Source organism: Amblyomma americanum, chromosome 7 (genome assembly GCF_052857255.1).
Source record: "Amblyomma americanum isolate KBUSLIRL-KWMA chromosome 7, ASM5285725v1, whole genome shotgun sequence".
NCBI classification, from domain to species: Eukaryota; Metazoa; Arthropoda; class Arachnida; order Ixodida; family Ixodidae; genus Amblyomma; species Amblyomma americanum.
Window position 1 is genome coordinate 10,880,075 of NC_135503.1, and position 24,637 is coordinate 10,904,711.

A 24,637-nucleotide genomic window follows, 5' to 3' on the forward strand; every position below is an offset into this window, starting at 1 on the left:
GATTTCACGAGACATGCAGGTTGCCATGCCGCGGCTCTGCTCGGCAAGTGCTCGCAGGATGCGGACGGACACGCCTCAATGACTGCTAGTGGTATCTTCAACATTGCAACAATGGTGGTGTTTTATCTGCTCGCGGCTGCACTGACGGTAGCCGTGTCGGCCACTGGAGACTTCGTCACTGCCCAGAGCAAACTTCCTTGGCTGCGTGCGCTGGCTGACAATGCGACGCACGGTTTGGTCGCACTGCTGTGCTGGGTGATGGTTTCGGGGAAGCCGCTGCAAGCGGCCAACGTTCAAGACAGCATACTGTGCGGATTGTTTGGCTGTGCTGTCGACGTCGATCACTTTCTAGCTGCCAAGTCTTTGAAAATAGAGGTAACCGGCAGCTGTTTCTGCTCGAAACGGTGAATTTTGATCGTAGCACAGCGCAGAAAACGACTTCGGCCCCCGCATACTAGATCCGAATGTAACGTGCATGCTACACGTATACAACATTTTAACCCGATTGTGTAGCACTGCGTTGCTCATGCGACCACGCCTGACCTCGCAATCCAGCATATGTCGGCTTTTCGCTTGTTTCTAGCGTCTGTATGGGTGCATATGGAGTGGAGCAAAAAAAAAAAAAATGCTCAGCCACACTGTGCAGTATGCATCGTTATTGTTTGGCTGTGCTCTCGACGTCGATCACTGTTCGAAGCCATTGTCACAGTACTGCAATTATCAGCGGTCAAGGCTTTGAAGTTTGGGAAGGGCAGTCCACGTCAGTTTAGCCTCTATAGCAAAACATCTAACCCTCATGGTCCCCAGCCCGCATATCAAAACTGGGATCATCCCCGCCCGAACGAGTAATGAGTGGCGGATTTTGTGCGAAAGGTTTGTAGGCTTCCGACAGTGAACATAGACCAGACTGTACAAGGCCAAAAATATAGCAAAGCGATACAATTTTGTTTGGCTTAGACTGACTTTCAAGGTGGCCCTGAACAAACGAAGTGCTTTTGGATTGCCTCGATGCCTACTTTCAGGCATATTGAAGGGGCATTTGACATGGCACACGTTTTTATGAGCAGGGTAATACACGTGTTCATCTTATATGGTGAAAATTCCTGTTCTAGGTGCATAGCGTAGCTCTCCAGCACTTCATTCAAGAAGCCGTCGAGTCAGAGAATATGCACCGAAGTAATGATTTCAGGCTGAAAACTTTGCTGCCAGTTATGTTGCAGCAAGTACAAATGGAGCAAGTCGGACAGGACAAATGCTTGTACCGTCCCACTTTCAACTGTGGTCCTGCATTTCAGTCTAGCTTAATGATGAGCACGCAACCAGACTTTTCAACACAATTTTTTTAACCTTTATCTATTTTGTTCATCATGAATGTACACATTTTTGTTAGTACTTCTGTTCTGTACTATTTGTCCATTTTATTTCTGGTGTACAGCATACAGCAGCGATTTATTGTTTTGCTTGTTTTAGTTATGCTACCACAAACATTAGCATAAAGGAAATAGTGCTAAGGCAAGGGATGGGGGCAAAGGAACAGGTCAAGCACCAAATTTCAACAATTCGCACTGAAGCATACTAAATGTTAGTGCTGGTCCTGCCCGTCTCTTTCCGTCCATCCCTGTGTCTTCGTGCTATTCCCTTTATGATCATGGCTTGCCAAATCACCCAAAAGCCATTTACTACTTCTTACTCTTCGTTTACCAAGTTATTCCTTCAAGAAAAAAAAAAAGTTATTGTGAGTCCTCCGCTGTTGCCAAGTGCTCAATCCATGTTATCTGCTGAGCTAAACTAGCTTTACACCTGACAGCTACAAACAAATTATGGTGAAGAATAATATCTAAACCATAGCACAAACGAGTTTAAATACAATTCGAAAATAACTGCAAGTAGCAAGATATGCAAGAAATTGTAAATGGCCCGTCTTCATTTGTCCCTGTCAACAAATGCATACTAAGCCACTATGTACTATAGGGAGGTAGACACTGCAAGCAATGCGTGTGCTTGTTCTCTGCACCATGGCTACTGTAACTTGTCACGACGACTGCACTGATTCATTTCAGGATGCCACTAACCTGGGAACAAGACCATTTCTACACTGCAGCTCTGTGGTGCTTGCAAGCCTGTTGGCAGCTGCGCTTATGGGAAAGCTATACGGTCAGGTGCTGGTCTACAAAGTAGCACTGATAGCGCTTGTTGCAGTGGCATCGCACCACTTGAGAGACTCTATTCGAAGAGGCTTGTGGCTGTGGCCTTTTGGCAGTACGAGTCCTCTCAAGTTTGTACGCCTACTATGCGGGACTAGCGTTCACAGTGCTCATTGCGGCGGCTGCTGTGAGGCTGGTGCCCCAGCAGAGGGATGCTACTCACCTCCCCCTGGTCAGAGTCGTGTAAGCTGGTGCACATGAATAAAGATGAGACAATGGAAGGTTCCAGGGAAGCCTGTAATCTCGTCACCGAAAACATGTTCCAAATTTGCATGTTGGCAGTGAGCAGTTAGGCAAACACTGGCTGCTGACAATGCCACACACCAACACTACTCCAATCACTTCCTTACACCACTCAATCAAAGACATTTCAACCAGCTTTGGGAAAACTGCAGACGGAAAGAAATGTAAGTACACAATTCATTCATGACTGCACCGGACACATTTTGCCGCAAATTGGTGAACAAAAGTTTTCACCTTCACGATCAGAAGAGACATGCAATTTTTACATTGTTTTCTGTACAGCCACTTACAACACTATCTACAATCACTATGAAAAATGTAACACATGGTCACGAGCACTCTCACCACCACACCCTTGCACAAGCATTCAGATGAGGTGAATTCAAACTAGCATGCCTGCTGAAAAACTGGAATGTTTTTCACGGATCCTGAGTCATGAAAAAGAAAAGCGCTACCAGTAAAAAAATGTGTAGCTTCTCTGCAGCATTTGCAATCAAATGATTTTCAATAAATATGAAAAACAATGCAATGAAGGATGAAATTTACAATTTGCAAACCCATCAGGCTGTGGAAAAGGGCTAAGATGATGGTGGTATTTCAAGCTCTCCATAATCATAATGTTGCACAAACACTGATGAGTCAACAGCGCACACCATACACAGCCTGACTTTCACTGGGCCACCAAAGCTCGCGCTGCATGCTTTGACAGCTTCCGTAACCTGCCTCGACTGCTCACAGAAAGCACCAGGCCGTCTTCGGAGTCCTCTCTAAAGTCGGAATCCTCTTCCTCCCGGTAGCGAACCTTTTGCTGACCGCGGTTTCTGGTTTGTACGCGCATCTTGCCACCGGCAGTCCCCGCAGACCTGACGGTTGTCTCAGGCGAGAAACTCGTTGTTTTACGGGACTTGCGTGATGAGCGGCGTGGCATTCCGTAGTCGTGGTCTGTCAAGCAGGTGGATGACTTTTCTGAGCTGCCCGTTGTCATCTCAGACTCCCCGCTGCTGTTTCCCCGTTTCTTTTTCGGTGCTAGTGCATTTTGGGATGAACTGCTCTCACTGCCGGAACAGGACGAACTACTGCTGTCATCGCTGCCAATCACGTTGGTGCGAGCGGCTCTTCGCGTTGACCGCCGGCGTTCTGGAGGAGAGTCATCATTGGCATCGTCGTCGTCTTCATCATCATCATCGTCACCATTTTCCTCATCGTCACCATCATGTTCTTCATTTTCTTCATCTTCAGAGCATTCACCACTGCTCGCTTGCTCCTCCTCGTGGCTATCCTCACCTTCAGAGGAAAAAATGAAGCGGGTGGCCTTTCTCTTCCGGCTGACTTTGGACACCGTCTCACTCGAAGAGCTTCCCTCACTGCTCTGGAGCTTCCCTGCAATCGGCATGGAGACCTTCTTGCCGTTCATCATTCGATCACCTGGAAACAGAAGTGTTGCTGCTATAGCTTACGGCCTCAACATCATACTTTAAAGGGATAATGAAGACCAACTTTAGATTATGACGACCGTTTGTTACATTGTAATGACAAACAGGGCACTTCCATTGAAAATGGACTTTCATAAGAAAGGGACCAAAAATAAAATATAGTTATCACCACCACAGGCTGTTTCTACAAGACAAGTGCGATGCTGATTCTTTTTTTGCATTTGAATAACAGAGGCTAGGCCAGACTGATGCGCACCTACACTGGCAATCATGGAGTCCATTCATTAGTCTCCCGATATCATCATTAGCATCACAAGTTTGAACTGAGTTGCGGGAAAAAATACTGTACATAATCATGTTAGGGCTGCACCCCCAACTTGGCAGCCAGCAATTCAGGAAAAAAAAAGGGGGGGAAAAGTTAACCAAAAAATTTTTAAATGTGTCCACAAATGTGTGCACCATGGTTTCTGGTATGTGTGCGCATCTTGCCACCGGCAGTCCCCGCAGACCTGACAGCTGTCTCGGGCAAGAAACTCGTCGTTGCAACCATCGACGCTGTCCCGTGCGCCAGACTCTACCTGGAACCTCGAACACACGGTGCCTCAGTGCTGCTAACTTGTCTTGTGCACTTGGCATTTGCACCAGAAAGGACGAAAGGTTATGCTGTACAAAATCTAGAACAATAAAGCGTATCCTTGCAGCGAAGTGCTGTAGTAGTGCGCCATTCACTCAGGATTGCTAGGTCTCGTGTGCTTTGCATCAAAGCCACAGATAAGTCATAAAAGGTCCAACCCTGTTACCAGTTTACCATTACATGATAATCACACATTTGAATTAATGTATAACCGATTTCTGCAAGGCATTAACAATGAAGTGCCGCGGAAAAGCAGGCCAGGAGAAGGCCACCTCACACTGAAAGCCGCAGGTTGCATGTGCAGAGTGCCGCTTAGAACCATCGGCCAACTGTCGGTTGAGTGCCTGATCTTCGGAGGATCACAACAAATTAGAATTGTGATGTTTCCAGTAAATTGGTCCAGCAACCCGTTTTACTCCGAGCAGTTAATTCACGTCGGACATTGGGTACGCGTCCTTCATCCCTACTTTCAATACATTATGTATTTATGTATTTGAATGATATTCAGGGGCTGTGCTAATTTATCATAAAAATGAGTGTCGCAGCATAAAATGACACGTAATCGTGGCTTCATCAGTCAAAAAACTTTACAGGCCGCACCTCGAAAAAAAAAAAAAAAAAGCCTTTGCACGAGTACATACAGTATTCCATTTTCAACCCAAAATTTCTCAGTAATAGATACGGCTTTTGCTACAGAACGAAGGTCAATCGAGCTAGAAAACCCCGGACAATTGAATTTTACTAATAACAGTTCCCGATGTTCTTCCTTAATTTTAAATGACATATGCCAAGCAGAACACAAATGTGTAATGCACGCAGAAATTAATGATACAAGGGAGGCAATACTGAGGGTTGTGACACACAAGGAAAACGTGAGCACCTTGTCCACCTGACCGTGTAGACCGGGCCAAGCTGTCGCCTCTTGCATTTTTTTTGCAGCTTCCTCATCATCGGTGTCTGAATCCGATTCCACATAATGTTTTACGTGAGGTGCTGAAAGAATAAAAAAAGAAAGCACTATGAGAGGAAGAGGCCTTGTCAAAACTGCATGTACACAATGCCCCCCCCCCCCCCCCCCCCCCCCCCCCCCCCACCATTTGTACCATGAAAGCCATGTGCGGACAAAAAAAAAAAAAAAAGAAGAAGATGCCCTGATGCCCTGACCTCATTTTGTTTTTTGTATGTGAAGGCATCGTGTTCTTAATGAGGGTTTGCATGAAAGATTTCGGTGTGCTTTTTCGTCACTTTAAAATGTGCCACAGCGTTCAGATCGCAAAAGCACTTGGCTAGAGCTCACTGCCCCGTATTGCCAGTTGCTGATACATTCGAAAAAACACAGTTGTATCCCCTGCCTAGAGCCGAGGTCCAGATTTCCGTTATTAGGCGAAACAATTGACTCGTGACCGCAAGACGTTCCATTGTAAAAGTCATGGCAAGGGCGAGAATTCACTTCGAAGATATCCACGTTGGCTTTCACGAAGCAAACTCATCGCCGTTACCTTTTCGGACAGTAAATGAGTGTGTGCACACTAGACTTACTTGACAAATAAAATACGACTAACATCACACTTAAAGTAGTTATCAAGAAGTGACTAGCTTCGTTAGCTTGCAACAATATTCCTAGATGGTTATCCTAATCTATTTCTCAAACTCTGTCAAATATCACAGAAAGTTGCTGGAGAGTTGCCCTGCATCACTCCCTTGACCGCCTTCGCAACCAGCTCTATGCCTATGCCATTCTTCACCATATAGGTTACACCAAACTCGTCAGATTCCTTTTTATCTATTTCAGTCGTCATCACGATGGTGGAAGCACTTGCAGTGCCATAATCCGCTGTGTTCCGGCCATTTCTTGACAGAACAACCTCACTGCTCTTTGAAAAGCTTTTTCTATCAGTGCGCAATTTTAAAATGCAAAAAAATTGAATGTGAAGCTCCAAACTGTCAATTCGTGCCACCTGTGTCCTGTTTGGCGAGTGCACTGCGAATGCGATCGCACATACCAGCGTGGTGGTCGTTTCCAGACTAGACACTTGAAGGCACCAGCTTCCCCAAGATGGCGGTGACCATAATAAAACGGTGTATACTTGTAGGTGCGCAGAAACAGAAAAACCGAAAATAAAAGCCAGATAAAAATGATGCGCACAGTGCTGGCACTGAGCTTTGAGCTTTCACTACAGTTGAATCCCGGCACAACGAATGCCGCTTCAACGAAATTTTCGCCACAACGAAGTATTTTTCATTCCCCGCGAAATCCCCATAGGAGTTAATGTATTAAAATTCCCTCGAAAACGAATTACTTTGTGAGCACTTATTTGCTTCTACGAATTTTTCGCAAGCCTTCACCGGTCAGTGGCCTGCATTTCTTCAAAAGTTGGGTGCTGTACGAGATTATTCCCTGCTAAAGCAATGGCTTGGAGCAGCTAAATAATGCACGGAATGTATGTTTCTTACATTTCATGTATTCTTTATTAAAAATTTGGTTGGGAGTCGTTTATTCGTCATAGGGAAGCAGTGAGGGGACTTGTTGGCGCTGTGCGAAGGCTGCAGGCCGTACGAGGGCCAAAGACGAATCCAAATCCAGTCGCCAGCCTCCCCTCCCCGCCTTCTCCGCAGCCCTTGCCGCCATTTTCTTGTGTGTCGGTGTGTATTGATCGTCGATCTCTTGCTGCAGTCTGAGCTCGTCGATCGCCTCTGCCATGTCGCCGCCAACGAAGAAGCAAAATTTTATTTCGCTAGAAGAAAAGGATAGAATTATCTCCGAAGCGGAAAGTGGAAAGAAGGCAATTATTGCTGCAGATTTTGGCATCGTGCCAAGTTCGCTATAGACGATTTTGAAGAATAAGGACCGCATCAGGAAGGCACTTTCATCGGGCACTTCAGCACAGCACAAGTGACGCAACCAACGTATGAAGAGCTCGACAAGGCTGTCTATGCTTGTTCGTCGATATGCGAGCAACAAACATGCCCCTGAGCGGTAATACTGTAGAGCAGAAGGCCCTGAATTATGCTTGTTTGCTAGGGCTGAATGACTTTAAGGCAAGCATAGGATGACTGAATCGCTTTAAAGAAAGGCACAACATCGTTGGCAAGGTTTTGTGCGGTGAATCGGCATCTGCGGACATTGACGGCGCATCAGCATGGGCGGCGGACAACATGACTGACATAACGAGCAGTTACGCTCCGTCTGATATTTCTAACGCAGATGAGACGGGCCTCTTCTATAAGATGCTGCCAGCGAAGACGCTTGATTTTAAAGGGCAGCGTTGCCACGGAGGCAAACATAGCAAGAAACAAGTGACTGTGCTGCTGTGCACAAATGTGGATGGGTCTGACAAACGCCCCCCGTTAGTTATTGGCAAAAGTGCAAGATCGCGCTGCTTTAAGGGGAACTGGAGCCTACCTGTCAAGTACGTGGCAAACAGCCGGTCGTGGATGACCCGTGCCATTTTTGCTGACTGGGTGGTGGCACTTGACCACGACATGAGCAGACAAAATTGAAAGGTTTGTTTGCTCTTAGACAATTGTTCAGCGCACCGCATTGACAACGTCAAGCTGTCAAGTGTGGAGCTGAAGTTCTTTTCGCTGAACTGTACCTCAGTCATTCAACCCCTGAACCAAGGCATCATCCGGAGCATGAAGTCTTCCTACTGGGAGAGGTTGATCGAGCAGTTTCTCCTGTTCTCCTGAACACCGACACTGGTAGGGAGACGAAAGTCGATCTTTTCATGGCTTTAGAAATGATGGCTGTGGCATGGAGAGCAACACGGTGCAGTGTGATCCGCAACTGCTTCAAGCACGCCAAGTTTGTCGACAGTAAGGCGACCAGCACGACTGCAGCCGCGGAAAGTGTGCCATCATCATCGACTCCAGGGATTGACGTTACTTGGAAATCGCTCCAGGAAGCTGGAAACGTCCCTGCTGACATAGCGCTGGACGATTTCCTCGCCGCTGATGCGGACGTGATTGTCGATGAGGAACGAAGCGATGAAGACATCATCAAAAGTGTTCGCGAGCCGGAAAAAGCCGTCCGATCATGAAGACGACTCCGCTCAAGATTTACCTGCCCCGGCAGCCTCATCGCAGGTACCGGATGCCTGGTACTGGAGGATTAGAAAATTCCTTGGCACACACGATGACGACGTTGCGATGTCGCTGTTAACAGAGTGCGAGAGTCGCGTGACGCCGCTGCTGGCAGTGAAACGCAGGCAGGCAAAGCTCACTGATTTCTGGCAATAAAATTACGTTTTGCTGGAGTTATTGCCTTGCATTTTTGGTTAATTTCTCGACAGCGAAATTTTGCGACAACGAAATTTCCCGCGCGTCCCGTCGATTTCGTTGTAGCGGGATTCAACTGTACTTACCCGATTCTAACATGCGCTTTTTTTTTTACAAAACAGAACCTCGAAACAGCATGCACGTTGCAGTGGTTTTCAAAACCAAAATTATGCTACGACCAGCTCCAGCGTCATTTCCATCACAAAATGATTAGGCTTTCCTGTTAGCATGTGAGGGCGGTTTTTTTGCACGCATAGTTGGCATCTTGTTTGCGTTAGGCCCAGCTGCGTACATTGCCACACAAAATGACCGTTTCCACAAAAATGGCTGTCTGAAATTTGTCGGGCTACTACGCATCCCTATGAGTGCACGGCCCCGCCAAAATGCATGAAGCTCCCTTTGTCAAAAAAAGAAACCCTGAAATATGTACGAAAACTAGTTCTGCTAATGAAAACTAAACCGTGCATCATCTGCTCACTTGCCCCAACCGGTCACTTTCGCAGACTAGAGGCAGGTAGCGCGAGAGAAAAACTTCAGTTAGTGACTACATTCGATAACCTCTAGAGTTCGAAGCGTGCGTTTTAGATGAAATCCGAAGCTACAAGACCACTAGTATTTAATTTTTCCATTTACCAGGCTAGTCGGCCAGGACACAAGCGAGTATGGAAAGTGTGGAAGGTGCGCTATTTTATCGTCTTTGATCTGTATTCGCATTCAACTGCTCGCTTTGCAATTGTGCTGTTATGCGTATATACTACTTTCAGCTGTGCAGTAAACAATAGCCAAGAGAGCGACAAGTAAAGCCTGTTTCACATGCAGCAAGTGAAAACACTGGCGATTTCTGCTGCCAGAGCGACGAGGTTTCAAAAAGTTGGAAATTTTTTGCCATGCTGCGTTGTTTAGTCGCTTGCATGCAAAAGTAGACGAACAAATAATGCTTTTCTATTTTCTTTGACATGCAAGTTGAGTTCATGTCACAGCCGGGGTCATGCTAGAATCGGGCCATTTAGGTAGATGCAGTTTCGGTTCTATTTTCTAGTTTACTCGATGGTGGGAAAATTTTGGCTCCGATTAACGAGATTTTTTTTTCACACAGCCTTACACGAAGCCAACCAACCCTGAGGGTGGTGTTCTGTTTAAGTGAAAATTTCGTTTAACAGATTTCTGTCTATCGAGATTCTACTGTAATTGGACTGCTAGCGCAGGCCCTGCCGCATGAGTCAGACTGAACACCTGTAGATTTTTTATTACTATTTTAATCTATTTTGCACAGCTGCCGGTATGGGTCATAACCAATTCCAGCTTGCATTACACTCTGCTAAGGATCTGGAGAGGAGCTTAGATTAACATTCTTGTCTCAGTCATAACGATACTGCAAACTAGTACAGTGATTTGGCAACATACACCTTAGCAGTAAAGTGACACCGCAGCTAATAAAGAGGGGCAAGGCTTGAGAGAGCTTACCAGCAGCCCTTGTGGTGGACGATGAGGTGCCTGCCTGTGACGATGACTGGCCACTTGCTCGAGATGACGATGGTTGCGAGTCACTAGAGGAATCAAGCACTGCAGCTGGGTGTCGCCTGAAACATTGTCGGGAAAAAAGCACAATGGCCTCTTACACATCACCAAGCAGCAAATGATGTGGAAATTAATCCCCTTTTCATGGAACAAAGCTGTTCAAGGAGAATGCTTCATCAGTTTGCAATGATGTGCAACACTGGGCAAAAGTCTCAATAAAAGGTTATAGTTATGCTGCTGTATTTTCCCCCATTTCTTTTATGTCTGACAAGATATTACATAATGCTCATTCTGTAGCATTTTCATGAGAGCTCACAGGTGGGCATGTTATAAAGCACACTCCAGGTTAACTTCAGCCACCTCAAGCCCTTAGAGACACATCGCAATCTTAGCAATGTCGTCAGTAATATTAAATACTTGTTTTTGTTAGTTATGTATTTATACACTGTTACATGAACAATGTCTCAAAGCATTGTGAAAAACTGCAGCCAGTTGCAAAGAAAATATATACCGTATAAACATGTCTAAGAGCTGTACTTTTTTTTCCAGATTTGAGGGCGAATTTTCGGGGCGCGGCCCATACATGCGATGTGCGAAAAAATTTTTTTGTTTTTAAGAACACACCATTCAGGGAATGAGCGGCATTTATCCTACGTTTAATCGTCAAGCTGGTGCTGTGCTCTGTTACATGCTCATTCCACAAGTTGCGCAGCATGTCCGCTGTCAACACGTAGCTGTTGTTACATGCTTCTATCACTTAGCAGAGCAGCTCTTCTTCCAGTTCGGGAAACTTGCTTGGCTTGCCTTGGAAAGCGCACTTTCTGCAGCTTGTGTTCCTCAATGCATCCTTTTGGTTGCACCATCGTCGGACAAACTTCTCGAGCATGCCGAATTTCCTGCCCGTCGCACACTTGCCATGTTCAACAACAAGCTCCCAGCCGTGCAGCTATTAAGGTGCTTGGCTATCGTGCTAAAACTGCAACAATCGGCGGCAGCACGCGAAAGCCATGACTATGGTGAACTAACACGCTACCACAACTCCCGTGCCTTTGGCAGCCATAAAAGGCTGGAGCTGGTGACACTGATGCCGATGTGGATAGTGGTAGCTCGTGGCGGAAGAAAAAGTTGATGACGACAATGAGCCGCAGCCTCTGGCGCCATCCTTGGGCGACATCTTGAAGCTCCTAAGCAGATGCGTCATCTGCGCTATCAAGTGCACGGCGCTCGCAGCCGGGGCTGATCACAGGGACCCGGCGCGTGCATTTCGAAGGCTATTCCCGCGTGGGTCGTGGAAAGTATGGGTGCTGCCCTTACAGGAATATTATTTTTTAACATTTCCTTTGGGAAAACAGGGTGTGGCTCATACACGAGTGCGGCCCTTACACGCGTTTATACGGTACCCTGAGTTGGCTTCAGAGTAGAGCCCTTGTGCATAATGTGTTCATGTTACATTGTGAATTATTGCTTTTCCCTTTATGCAAAATGACTCCAGGTCTTTTATGTGTACCTGAGTTCCTAATGTCTGTACTGCCTTGACAAGCGAATGCTCTACCACTACTTTTTCATGGTCTTTTGCAGCTCAACAGGAAGACAGCAGGACAGCTTCGCTCTCTCTGTGTAGTGTCTTCTCTGTGTTGTCCTGTTGCGCTGCAAAAGAGCCTACAAAGGACTGTAAACCAATACGACCACTTTGAAGTTTTGCTCAACTACCACAAATTGACGACACACTAGCGGATAGTGGTGTACAACGAAGTGTTCCTACCCTTGTGGTGACGGCTTCACTTTCTATCATCAATTATTAGGCTTGTGTGAAAAGCGTTTTTTTTTTTGGTTTGAAGCAAACAGGAATTTTCTTCAAATAATGTTGACGTGAACATTTTGAATACTTTTGGCACACAAAAGAGATTGAACAGCACAAAACGCATTTTCAAAAGCACATGTTTTTCTAACACGCAAGGCCATTGCTTGAAAAAATAAAATAATAACAAACAAACAAATAAATACAAAAAGAAAGACTGCACTGAAGCTATGAAAAAAAATGGTCATCTGAAAATAGGACAGCCGGCCTATTTGAGAGGTTCTACTGAGTCGCGGGTACAGTCGAACCCCTTTATATCGAACTCTAAGGAGATCGTGAACTAATTCGACATATAAAAACTGACAATAGATATGCTTATCTGTAACCTGGAAGCAAGAATACACTGCACTCACGCTAATGATGTGCTTCTGCGAAGCACCGCCTGTCGGCGTGCTGTCAGCGCACTCTTCTCTAGGCGTTGCTAGACAAAACCTGCTTCGCATCAAAACTGCAGTGGACAGTGCCTGGGAACTACAGCAGCAAACCGTTTTTTTCGGACTTCAATATTTCGGACTTGCACGATATTTTCCAGTTTGCTAAAGAACCGCCGTGCACCTCATAGGAATGTGTACGTTTTCACGACAGATATTTTGGACCTCATGGAGTCTAAAAGTTCGATTTTTCTCGCTAAAATAGACGCCAAAAATACCGTGGAGATCATTTTTAAACTGAAAGTTCGTTATTTCGGCCTATTAGAGACATGACTGGGCATCGCTGTCGTAACCACTCCATTCTCCGTCGCCAAGAAAGGCGCCACCTTGGATTTAATCGGAATTGGACAGACTGGCTTAGATAGGCTTGGCTATTTGTCCTCCATCGTTACCATTCGAGATAATGGGACACTCTCTGTTGCCATCAAGATAACCTACATCGCGCTGAAAACTGTACAGTGGGACAGTGGGACCGCTGCAGCGTCCGCTGTGGCTTGGACAATGCCACCCACGGTGCACGGCAGCAAATGCAGTAGACGGGGCGAGGGGGTGTGTATTCGGAGGCGCTCGCCTTCGCTTGTGTCTTCCCGTGGGTTACCTCTCGGTCTTTGCGAGTGTCTTTGCCCCATAAGTAAACCTGTAAACTGACTGTTCTTGCTTCGCGTGTTGAGTGCATTCGTTCGTGGCATGACTTGCGGCTGTGTCGCACTGTCTGGTATCGTGGTGAGAGAGGGTGCAGACATGACGAAAGCGGGACTATGGCTCAGATACAGCCTAATATCGCTTGTAGATGGAACATGGGGGCGGCGATTTTTGCAATTCTGAAAGCAGGTTTTTAGTCCGAAAAATCGGTCTGCCCCAGGCTAATCTAAGGTCTACAATCCTGTTACTATGACGCTATATAAAGAACAATCGCTGGTTAAAATTACGGCACCAGTTGGTTTCTGCAATACCTTCGGCAGGGAAGCAAGTGAACCACGCAATGCAAGGGCTGCTGCTAGGTTTTGCTAGGCCACAGGACAGCGATGTGGCGTGAAAATTGAGTACATGATACCTAACGCCACCCTCAAGCACACCACGTTCATCTCGTCACGTGGCTTTACAGTGCTAGTGCTACCACGGGTGCCCAAGGCTGCACAGCTGATCAGTCTCCGCACTCAAAAAGCGATTAAGAGCGCTGTTAGGAGAGGTGCCACTTGCAAGGGCATTGCACCTGTTAGATATATCGATTGAGCGCCTACATAGAAGTTCGATATACTGAGCGACTTTCCTATGCTTTTACACGAGATTTTCAAGGAGATAATTTGTGTGCTCGATATGTCCAATATTCAAAACGTCTGGGTTTGATATATCCGGGCTTGACTGTATTACACGTTGTGTGCCGGTGCTAACAAATTGCACCATTTACCTGGCTCACTCACACTAAAGGTCGCGACCAGAAAAGCAGTAGCTAGTGCAAGAGCTACCTTAGGGTTCTTCCGCAAACCTCCAGAGCCTGCCTCACATTGCAATTTGAAAGTACAGAACGGTTCGTAATTTGGTATGCACATAGTCAGCTGGGCTGTAGGCGAGTGGAAGCTATGAAATTTGTGCTGTTTTATTGCCTTTGATCACCACTTTCCTCCGACAGCTGGTCTAAATTGCCACTGTGTCCTTCACATCAAAACTTGCTTGGGCAGATAAACCAGTTTTAAACTGTGGTGACTGCTTGTTCTTTTCTCTTTCCCTTCTAGAGCAATGTCATCAAGCAGTGGCTTCCTTGTTGCTCCCGTTTAACTTACCTACTGCTGACGTACTGGTTGTTCCTCACTTTGGTCTCATACTTGACAGCTGACCTCCAATCACTTGTGATCTGACGCATGCGCTCTTCAAAATATGCAGACATTCGTATCGTCATGGAGTAGATCTGGAAAAAGAAGCCCACAGGTCGCAAGAATTAAAATCCCTGCATTAAAAAGCTGACCGTTCAACAACCAGCCGCATACAGAAGCCAGCTGTGATGAAAGGCCCAACTTTTTTTTTTCCCAAGTCCTCATTCAAACCGCTGTGCAGCAAACAGCTATAATCTTGCAAGACAGCACAGATGAAAGCTCACATGGGAAACACAGATGACACACATGCACTGGAATCATGGTGCCAGCACTTGGACGTCTCTGTCTTTAAAGGAAATTAGACATCTCGACAAGCTCCAATTCCATCTAGCATGCTGCCCTCATGCATTCTTCTTGCAGTGAACTTTGTTAGCCCATATATCAGACTACGCACTTCATCATATCATATGTTACACATCATTTCTTGCCGATGCACCTTAGTAAGCATTCAGTGGCCGCTTTTTATGTTCTCCCTCTTTTTTCTCTTTAATTTAACCTTTGCCGTATTGCTCTCCATCAGTCTTTATCTCCCACATACCCATCCCCACACGGAGTAGCATGCCAGCGATTTTTACACTCCGCTAAATTCTCTGCCTTTCCATTATAAGGTTTCTCTCACTCTCGCTCTGTCTCCTGGGCTGCCATCTGTTTTTGAACTGTTCTGCAGGATGAATGGGCCGGATGAGTTTGTCCAGAAGATTGCCTTACTCAAAGAGCCATGGTGAAGACTGCTTTGTTAGCAGAATAAAGAGACAGCAAAGTGCTCTCACCAGAGCTGGACAGGCAAACAGCCTCCAGGCACATGTTCAACAGTGGGCACACAACCAAATTCAAGCTACACTAAAACCTTGCTCGAGAAACTGCATGTAACGGAAATAAAAGAGCTACACTCTACACTAGGAAACTTGCCTAATGCCATTAATATATTTAACTGCTATGGCTCTAAGAAGGCAGAAATTATTTCCCCACCGAAACATTAAGATGCAAAATGTAGCGGGACAGAGGACCCACAAGGATTTAAAGAACGAGAGGAGGGTACAGGCAGAGAGGTGTTCCTACTGAGCAATGCATATTGTGGATAGACATTTTGCAAGTGACACTCAATTACACTATGATGAAGCAGACCACAGTACACGCTGTTGCAAGAATGGATACAGTAATCCCTCGTTATAATGAAGTCAGCGGGACAGTGAAAAAATTCATTATAAACGGTAATTCAATATAAGCGACCACCCAAGAAAATCTAAAGCAGTCAAGCTTTAATTGCGCTGCAACAGCGAGGAAGTCAAAATACAATGTATCCAGTGAAGCAAAACTTTATTCAGGTGCAAAAAAGGCAGTGAGCTATGGCTGTTTCAATTTCTTACCCTGCTCTAATCTGACCAAGCATTGCACAAGGCCGCGGTTGCCGCCCAGGCATTCAACCTTCGGGGTATTTCGAATCGCGAAGGCAGTGGCTGCTTTCATGTGGGGGGTGTGTCACGGAAATGCCGTGGCTCGAGTCGGTCTGCGGTTGTGTTTGTTGTGCTCAAAAACAATTAGCTGCTCATTGTAGGTATGAAGCGCGATCGTGAAAGCTGAACGGTTTTGCAGAAGGGGCCTCGCATGATTACGGGCAGTTTTTTTTTTCCCGAGGTGTACAGCTGTGAAGTTTGCAAGTGAGTTTTTCGGTGCACCGTTGTCGACGACACTGTGCTAATTCTACGGTTCAAGTGTCACCGTTCGCGCAGCGTCACGTCCGCACTATGGACAGATGTCTAAGAACAAAATTCAATGACCCTACCACGGATTTAGACAGTTTGTTTAGTCAGATGGCGCGAATCAAGCATGACCGGCTCGAGAAAATCCCCGGGGAAACACCGTGGTTGCATTGATCCGGCATGTTGACAGCCTGACTCGCCGTTGGCGACGCTCGGATTTTTCGTGTTTTCGGCAAGTTATCGGTCGATTTGCACTGTCAAAAGTGCGACGAAGCTAGGGGCGGTGTTTTATTGCGATGCAGGCCGATTATGGCGAGCGGTGAGCAAATTTCTAGGCCAGCTTCCCCAAAGTCATATTCCCGATTTGTGAACGTAGCGCCTCACGCTGAACATGGCAAAAGGCATGCGACCAGCAGTCGCTTGCGAACAGGCAACAGCTCGACAACACCGTTGTTTACACTTGCAAGCATAACCTGTGGGCTGCCTTCTTGTTTGAAGTGAAAACTCTCGGGAATGACATTGTTCGCGCGCTTTCTAGAGTTGTGTCCGCTTTGACCGATGTGAAACAGTTAGGCTTAGCGACGACTATGGCGGCCAGGGACCAGCTCAGTTCATTTCCGAAAGCTCACCTCGCTCGCGACTCACAAGAGTGAATGGGCTCATTATCGGAGGGACACTTCTTTTGTGCTTTTTGGCACGTTTCAGCGACCAGAAATGTTCTTTAGAGCGGTCAAATTTTGCTCACCGAGAGCACCCCTTGGAATGCTACGGCGCAAGTCTGCCCGCGGTCTTTTGGCCACTTTTCGGCATCCGAAAAAAGAGACCGCGGTTTTCTGGCATCGTAAAGCGTCACGAAAATTTTATTTTCGTTCGGATTCTATCACGGGGGACACCAGCGATGCGAGTGCAACCGATTCGGGCGCGCTTCCGTTCGCATCCGCTGTAAACAGCTGGGGAAACAGCTGGGGCACTCGCTTGGCACCCGTTACTAGGCAGGTCATTGGTCGTAGGTTTGGTAGTTTTGTGGCCCGTTCTGTGCCTGCCTCAGACTAATTCATCGGCGGCATTAATTTGTCACTGCATGCGCAAACGGGTCGCCGCCGCGGCGGCGATGCCTCCACTTGCCACTTTGCTCTAAGCGGGTCAAGCTCTTCGTGCACTTCAAGTAATGCGGCGTAAAATGCATGCATTTGGGTCGGGACCGTAAGAAATTTCGAATAAAGCGCTATTTCGAGTAAAGAGATTTCGTTATAACGATAGATTACTGTATGTTGCTGTAAGAAAGGCTGTTTGAATGGCAGTTAGTGGCTCAAACTCAGCGCAACAAAGGGACGAGTACAAAGGAAGAAGAAACAGACGATCACTTCTTCCTTTGTACTCACTTGTTCCTTTGTTGCACCGAATTTTCCAAGATGCATCCTCTCCAAGTCATCCAGCTCAGCGTAATCGAGATACAAACTAGGCTCATGGACATGGTAACCCACGCAAGTGGACTAACCCAGCAACGACTGGACAAGGGGCAGGGAATCAAGGGACTACACCACCGTCTAGACCTACCCTGGATTTCTTGTTGGTGTTGTAGTTTCGCGAGTTGGTAAAGATGAGCCGCATGTCCTTGCAAAACTCGATGGGACTTGGGTAAAGGTTCCGCTGAAGTCGATCTCTCACAGTGCTCAGGTCCATCGGTGTGTCAATTATGTTGGCATAGTCCTGCGGAGGAGGAGCAGAAGGGGCACTTCAGCAGAAGCCATAAACGACGCAAGACGCATGGCTCACATTCCAGCTGCTGAGGAGAATATGGCAACTACCTGCAAGAACTGACTCAGCAAGACGGTTAAGGTAAACAGGAAAATGAAGAGTGTACCGGCCAACCTCGCCCAAGACTCTGACGAACTGTACTCCTTTACGACAGAGGGTACACGTGCCAAAACATAGCTGTCAGCAGGCTGCTTCTTGTCTGCGACTGTATCCGGGCTGCTTGCTTCTAGCAGCTATCACAACACTACAGAATATATGCCCACAGTTATAAGAAGCCAGCAACCTGGTTACAGCTTGTGTGCCTTACATTGTTGACACTACAGCGCATGCACAAAATAAGTCGAGAAGGCAAGACATCCACAAAGCGCTGTTAATCATGTGGGGGAAAAAAAAAAAAACCTTGTTGGCCTCCTCTTGGGTAAAAAACAACAGCAATATGCGTACTGTGCTCACCCACCGTCTTTTTACTTCACCACGAGGGTCACTCCTGGAAAGTTCACCTGGAAAACACCCTCAGTGTCCAGCTGGTAAACGCGACAGTTTCAAGTGATACACTATGAAATGACACTGAAGGCAACACCAGGAAAAGTCCTTCAATCTCAGTCACGACAGAGCTTCAGTACATGCTCCAGTTCAATCACAACACAGATATTGTTTCAAATACATGCCAAAAGAGGTTAGCAATATCAGGCGATAAAATAATGCATAAATTCCTCTTCTCACATTTCAAGTGCACTGCAGTTTCCTGCCGTTTTCCTTATCAGTCTCTTTGTGTTGTCTTCCCTTTTCTTAACCTGACCAAGAAAAAAGAAATGCACATGAGTTGGGAAGACAACTAAGGTGCTATTCTGTATTCTGCATTTTTTTCCCGCCGCTGAGCTAGGTAAACCTGTTCTCTGCCAAGCAGAGAGAGTGAAGCCGCTAAGCAGCTGCCTCAAGTGCGCATCACTAAAGGAAAGCAAATGGAGACAGGACAGCTTCCGTTCTGCCTTCTTTCTAAGCATTAATATTTGCAAGGCAGGCAATACACTCACAGGATAAGCCGCCAGGTCCACTGGTTGCCGGAAAGGTGTGGAATCCTCGTAGTTCAAGATTGACGTCAACAGCTCCTGGCACTGGCCCTTCCATGTCATCGAAGTCAGCGGGGCACTGCCGGGCGCCCTGCGCTTTTGTGGCCGACTGGACAGTGCTGTCTGCAAAACGAAGGACGAGCCAGCAGCCAAGCAGTGTTTGAACATTTATGAAACTGTCAAGTATCACTGGATGGTTACAATGTCTTAGCCAACCTTTGTGGAATGGCCCAGGACACTTATTTTTCAGTCTTCCTTTTTGATTAGCCCCGCCACAGTAAAACGGAAAGTTGAGCAAGTTGGTACTGGTTCTGCATGTTTAGAGTGCAAGCAGACAAAGACCGGGGAAGAAGGATGCACAGTCTCTTCCATGGTCCTCATTTGCTTGTGCACGAAACATGAACCACCATAGTATTAGGTCCTACCCAACCCTAAAATTGTGCTCTACTGTCTAGACCAACAAAAACTGAGTTACAAGCAAATCAATCCACACACACTTGTGCCCCCCCCCCCCCCCACCCCTCCTTCACCCAGTTTACCTCAAGAATGACCACTGCTCAGATTGCAATTGTAATTGCTTATAGCAGACTCTCTTAGTATACAGCCAGTCGCAGTGTGATCCATAATGGCTGAATGCACATTACTGCAGAAGGAAAAGAAATGGCTTATGGCGGTTAAACGTTCCAAAGCGACTCAGGCTATGAGAGACGCCGTAGTGAAGGGCTGCGGGAATTTCGACCACCTGGGGTTCTTTACCGTGCACTGATATCGCACAGTACACGAGCCAATAGAATTTCGCCTCCATCAAAATTTGACCGCCGCGGCCGGGATTGAACCCGCGTCTTTCGGGCCAGCAGCCGAGCGCCATAACCACTCAGCCACCATGGCGGCTAGAAGGAAAAGAAATGTAACGAAGGCTTTGGTGCCCTTATTCCCTATACTTCATGGCAGGCTGACCGGCTGTTTATGCTAAGCTGCATAATACTTTACCCAGCTCGCTGCAATCCGAAATTCAACACACAACAAAAATAAAAATGCAAAAACCGGCGGCAAGCGCACATAATGGTTGAGAGCAGATCACAGACAACTCACTAGAAAGACAACGGTGACATCAAGTTGTGAAGGAATGACAGAGACAAAAGCTGCGCGACCGCTCCCTTATTTAAAACTGTTCCAAGTCATGTCAGTTCTTGTCTGTCTCATTCCTTTCAAAGTTAATGTCGCCCTGTCCGTTAAGAAACACGTCAGCGTGCTACTCCCACGATACCAATAGGGTCTCAACCAACACTTCTTAAACATAAGTGCATGACACCTTTCATGATGAGACATGAACTGGTGCACAACCAACACTTTCGAAATGTGAGCACGTAACTTTCATGATGCTTTACCAAATGATACACAACCAACACTTGTAAGTGCAAGCAAACGGCAGTGCCTTGCCTTTTTTCGCTTCACACTGCCGAAAGATGGCCCTGCTTCGTTCAGTTCAGCATCTGTGGACCCCAGGTAGTCTTCTTCTGCTGACGAACTGTGGTAGTTCCCTGCAGAACTGTCCAGCAACTCCTGGTACAGCTTGATTGGGTCCTGGCACGACTGGTTGCTGCATCGGGCATCACTTGTTTGTCAGCAGTGTGATGGACACAACCGAAGCTAGCCCTACAAATGTTCTCTGTGTGTGCACATGCCGATATGCACATCCAGCTTCGAAAAGCAACTCACTTGATGAACTGCAGCAAAAGCTTTGTCAAGAGCTCTGCCTTCTGCACAATTTTGCTGTTTGGCTCGTTGAATTTCTTGGCGTTGATTTCCAGGAACCTGACGTCAAAACGGACAGCGTCCAGCCGCCTGAAATACAACGAGGAAAGCCACGTTGCTGCCACCTCGGCACTAGCTCTCGGGTGTGTACAGCCTTGACCAAAGGTCTTTAGGCCACACGGTTTGCTTCTTGGCCATACAGTGGAGCACTTAACGTGCCTCTGGAGCTCTAAACCCATGTAAGATCGCAAGAACTCATGTCATTACTTTTCATAGCCCTTCAGGTCTTTAGGGGTGATATAAGGGCTCCACAAGAGACCCCTACCTTTTGAGTGTGTGCATCCGTCATAAAGAAGAAAGAAAAAAGGAGAGAAGAGGGGGGGGATGCTGAGTGTTTCAGCTACAGTTTCTGCAAGGTAAGCAACAAGTAAGGTGCAGATGTAGGGGAGTGGAATGCACCTCTAGCAGATGAGAAATTAGAGCACAATCAGTGCGAACTGCACCTAAATGACAAGCATGCATTGCATGGCAGTTTTGCCACTTTGGTGCCATTACCAGACAGAAGGTACAGCGATAAATTTGCTTTCAGAAGGGAAAAAAAAAATGAATGCATGCACTACAAAAGAGCAGAATAAACAGCCAGTTACTGCTGGCACAATTAGAAAGTTCGGAAGGATCTTGTTTTATCTTATTCTGTAGTTGCGCTTAGCAAAAAGCAAGCGACTATTTTTGAATTAAAAAAAAAAAGAGCCACCAAGAAATCCTGTAACTGCTCTTATTTTGTAAAAGCAAAAGCTAATCACCACACTTTCTGGGTGAGAGAGATTGAATTATGAATAAGAAAAATCAAGAAGGGCTTCTTTCAGAAGCATTACTATATTCATGCCTTGGGGTTACTTACATGAGCTTCAGAGCCCCACTTGGACTTAACACCAAAGCTGGAGTCTACTATTATATGTTACAAATGTTAGTACATGAACTACACAGGAAAGTGTGCTACTGTGCAGTGATTAACTGTGGGGGAGAAAATCAAATCAGTGGAAAGCCTTTACACAGAAAGTGAATCTCATTAATGGCACAATGTGAAATTCTCATGAGGTGCTGCAAAAAGCTTCTGTCATTGCCCTTGAACAACTTAAAAGGTCGTGCTAGTGCAAACACGCACCTGTAGAAGCGGTTCTCCAGTCTTGTCCGAATGGTGGTCAAGTCGATGGGGTAGGCCACGATGCGCGCATACATTGGGTATGCATTCAGGTCAACAGGTGCTGCAAAGGGTTCTGCTATGGACAGCTCCATAATACGACTCACGCCTTCCATGAGCCGATCACAAGAGGTATCCCTGCCACACCGTGGCCACTCGTTAGCCTTGGGCCGGTAGACCATTCCTTTCCGCTCCTGCGGAAGGACAGGCACAGCCCCTCCCACCTGCTCCGGCATGCCTGCATGGAGACAAGTTCGAATTATGAAGCGTCACCAACTTGACGAAACCCCCCAACGATGAAATTTTTTATCCAGAAAAAACATTTTGGTGTCCCCAAGAGGCATCCATAAGGTTCAAGGCATTTAATGTTTCTTAACACCGAGGCATCTTCAGTTTTCAATCCCTCACATAGTATAACGGGAAAAAGAAATAAAAAGAAAGAAAAGTTCCAATGCATGTAGTGGAAACTTGTACGCTGTTATTTCCCTCACTGGTAGCAAATAGCTCCATGAACTTGAAACATTCGCAACATGCAGTGAATCTGCATAGCACATCAGCATGAGAACAAAACAAAAGTAAGGCCAACACAGTCCATACAATTCGAATAGTCAAGATCACAAGTAGGCTTTTCATCTTTGGCAAAGATTAGTGTCAACAGCAGTGACGATGATGATGGTACCAGGCTCTGGCATGAAGCTGTGCTCTCTGATGTACTGGTGTTCAAAAATAGGCATGCATCAGCAACCACGCATTCCACAATGCTACAATCTGACCACTTTTTTTTGGTATTAATTGCTTCGTGTGACACCAAAGGTGCCTGGGAGGTGCTTCCTTGAAATGGGATTAACCACGACATCATGAGAATAGGGTACCACCATCAGCTGGAGGGTGCCCTTTGAAGGGTACTTGCTGCTTCATTCTTGAGTTGCATCTGACTGTAGTAGTGTAACATTGTACGCATGCTAACTGAAGAACATGAAGCACAGTACCTCAATGATGCTGGTCCTCCATTTAATGAAAGTTGAGCACTGACTGGCATTACTGATTCTTTCGCACATGAGATAATCTGTGCATGTGGCTAGGTGTAATGAAGTGAGAAAGGTGGAGTGTGCTCCACCGCTCCACTTTGTGAGCACGCCATAAAACTCTTTCTTTTCAGAACAGATAACAGACAGCACAAGAAAAGTCAAGCAGAGCATAGTGCCAGGTTCTTACGGTTGCAGTCGCTGGGCTCAAAGTCCCAGGGGCTCATGCGTTCCGTTTCCCCATTGTCCCAGGTGACGATGAAGCACTGGAACATGGAGTCAGGAAACTCACGCTGCAGCGGTGCCTGGCTCTCAATGGTCCCCATCCACCAGGCATCATCAATGATACTTCGGAACCGGTCATCTGCGCAGCACACACCACTTCCAATCAGAGATGCTCTGTGACAGCACTTCTGTGAGCTGTTGCTACTTCCCAAATGTGAGGCAGGAATACACTTGAGGATTAATTCCACACCAGAGGGTAAAACAGACACGCGGCCATGACATAACATGAATTGCCAAAAACTACTACAGTCGACGACCGAAAATTCGGACGCCTGATTTTTTGGACATGCTTGTTTATTTGGACTTTTTCGCGGCACCACGACATGGCCCATAGAGCCAATGTATAGGAGTGCCTGAAATTTCGGATGCACCGCAACTGACTGCTAAATTTTTCGGACCTCGTTCGAACTCGCCGCCAATACCCAAGCCGCAAAATTATGTGTACATAGCAACCTCATTAATTCAAACTACAGGAGAGATCAAAAACTTCATCAAACAATGAAATTCAAGCTTAAAGGGGGCCTCTTAACTTGCAATGGTGAAATGTTGCGCTTGTTGGCACATTGCGCCCGCGTGGTTTCGAATTCGTATGGTCCTCAAATGTCTTCTGCCGCACGAACTTGAAAAGCGGTCAGAGTTCGCGGAACTCATCCGTGCCGAGTCTTTCGCCTCGAATACGGAAAGAGGTAGCAGCGAAGCGCGTGGGAGGCATACGGCTTCACGGAGGCGGAGAGTGCGGGAGGAAATGGTGGTGCATTTAAAAGCGAGGTCAACGTACCCGTGGCAAAACGCACTGCAACCCTGACTTTTCTATCGCAAAACCGTAAACAACTGGCGTTTCGATGACAGCCAAGACTCCTCTTATTATATGCAAGCCACTGCAGAGTGTATATCGCCGGATATGATGCAGATTTTGGATCTAGTTGCTAGGCCTAATGACGAAGGCCAACATCGATGGAGCACTTGCCTTGGCTGTTACTCGGTTCTGATTGTTTCGCCATCTTCGCGTTCTCGTCCCGGGCCCATCGTACTGCGGGCGCAGCACAGTTCCCGCAGTGGCGTGTTCGCTTTCCGGTTTAGACTTTGTCCCAACCCGTGCATTCATTGGCGACGTGCCGAGGGCAGAACAGGAAGGCCGAGCTCGTGAAAGCGGTCGCCGCCCATTGTCAGTGCACATGTCAGGTGGTGATACTTAGTCATTAGGAGCTTTAGAACGTGTGCAATACAACTGACCTCTTCCTTCGGCACAATGGCAATAAGTTCGTGATTATTCTGGTGAAATTTGATTTTCCGGACTGCCTGATTTTTCGGTCGTTTTTGCGGTCCATAGAGAGTCCGAAAAATCTGTCGTCGACTGTACTCCAAAACAGTGT

General features: G+C 46.7%; 3 protein-coding genes across 4 annotated transcripts in view; 2 read left to right on the forward strand and 1 right to left on the reverse strand.

The window, feature by feature from the left end:
• Nucleotides 1-78: 78 nt before the first annotated feature.
• Nucleotides 79-2,428, forward strand: LOC144098477 (transmembrane protein 267). The gene is given in 3 exon segments (XM_077631163.1): nt 79-375; nt 2,061-2,276; nt 2,278-2,428. Coding segments are annotated over 3 exon segments (627 nt in total). The 3' UTR covers nt 2,392-2,428.
• The window catches only part of BRWD3 (bromodomain and WD repeat-containing protein), a 61,377-nt gene continuing 39,162 nt past the window's right edge, over nt 2,423-24,637 (reverse strand). For both annotated transcript variants that reach the window (XM_077631149.1, XM_077631148.1), the window contains exons 24-33: nt 23,170-23,343; nt 21,919-22,192; nt 20,718-20,843; nt 20,439-20,598; nt 18,963-19,121; nt 17,728-17,880; nt 14,381-14,505; nt 10,257-10,372; nt 5,395-5,507; nt 2,423-3,872 (exon numbers count right to left, since the gene is read on the reverse strand). In XM_077631149.1, the coding sequence (XP_077487275.1) occupies nt 3,861-3,872; nt 5,395-5,507; nt 10,257-10,372; nt 14,381-14,505; nt 17,728-17,880; nt 18,963-19,121; nt 20,439-20,598; nt 20,718-20,843; nt 21,919-22,192; nt 23,170-23,343 (1,412 nt within the window). In that variant the 3' untranslated portion in view covers nt 2,423-3,860. The remainder of the gene's footprint in view (nt 3,873-5,394; nt 5,508-10,256; nt 10,373-14,380; nt 14,506-17,727; nt 17,881-18,962; nt 19,122-20,438; nt 20,599-20,717; nt 20,844-21,918; nt 22,193-23,169; nt 23,344-24,637) is intronic.
• The window catches only part of RpL24 (ribosomal protein L24), a 304,226-nt gene continuing 302,824 nt past the window's right edge, over nt 23,236-24,637 (forward strand). The window contains exon 1 of the mRNA XM_077631167.1: nt 23,236-23,242. Within this exon, the coding sequence (XP_077487293.1) occupies nt 23,238-23,242 (5 nt within the window). The 5' untranslated portion in view covers nt 23,236-23,237. The remainder of the gene's footprint in view (nt 23,243-24,637) is intronic.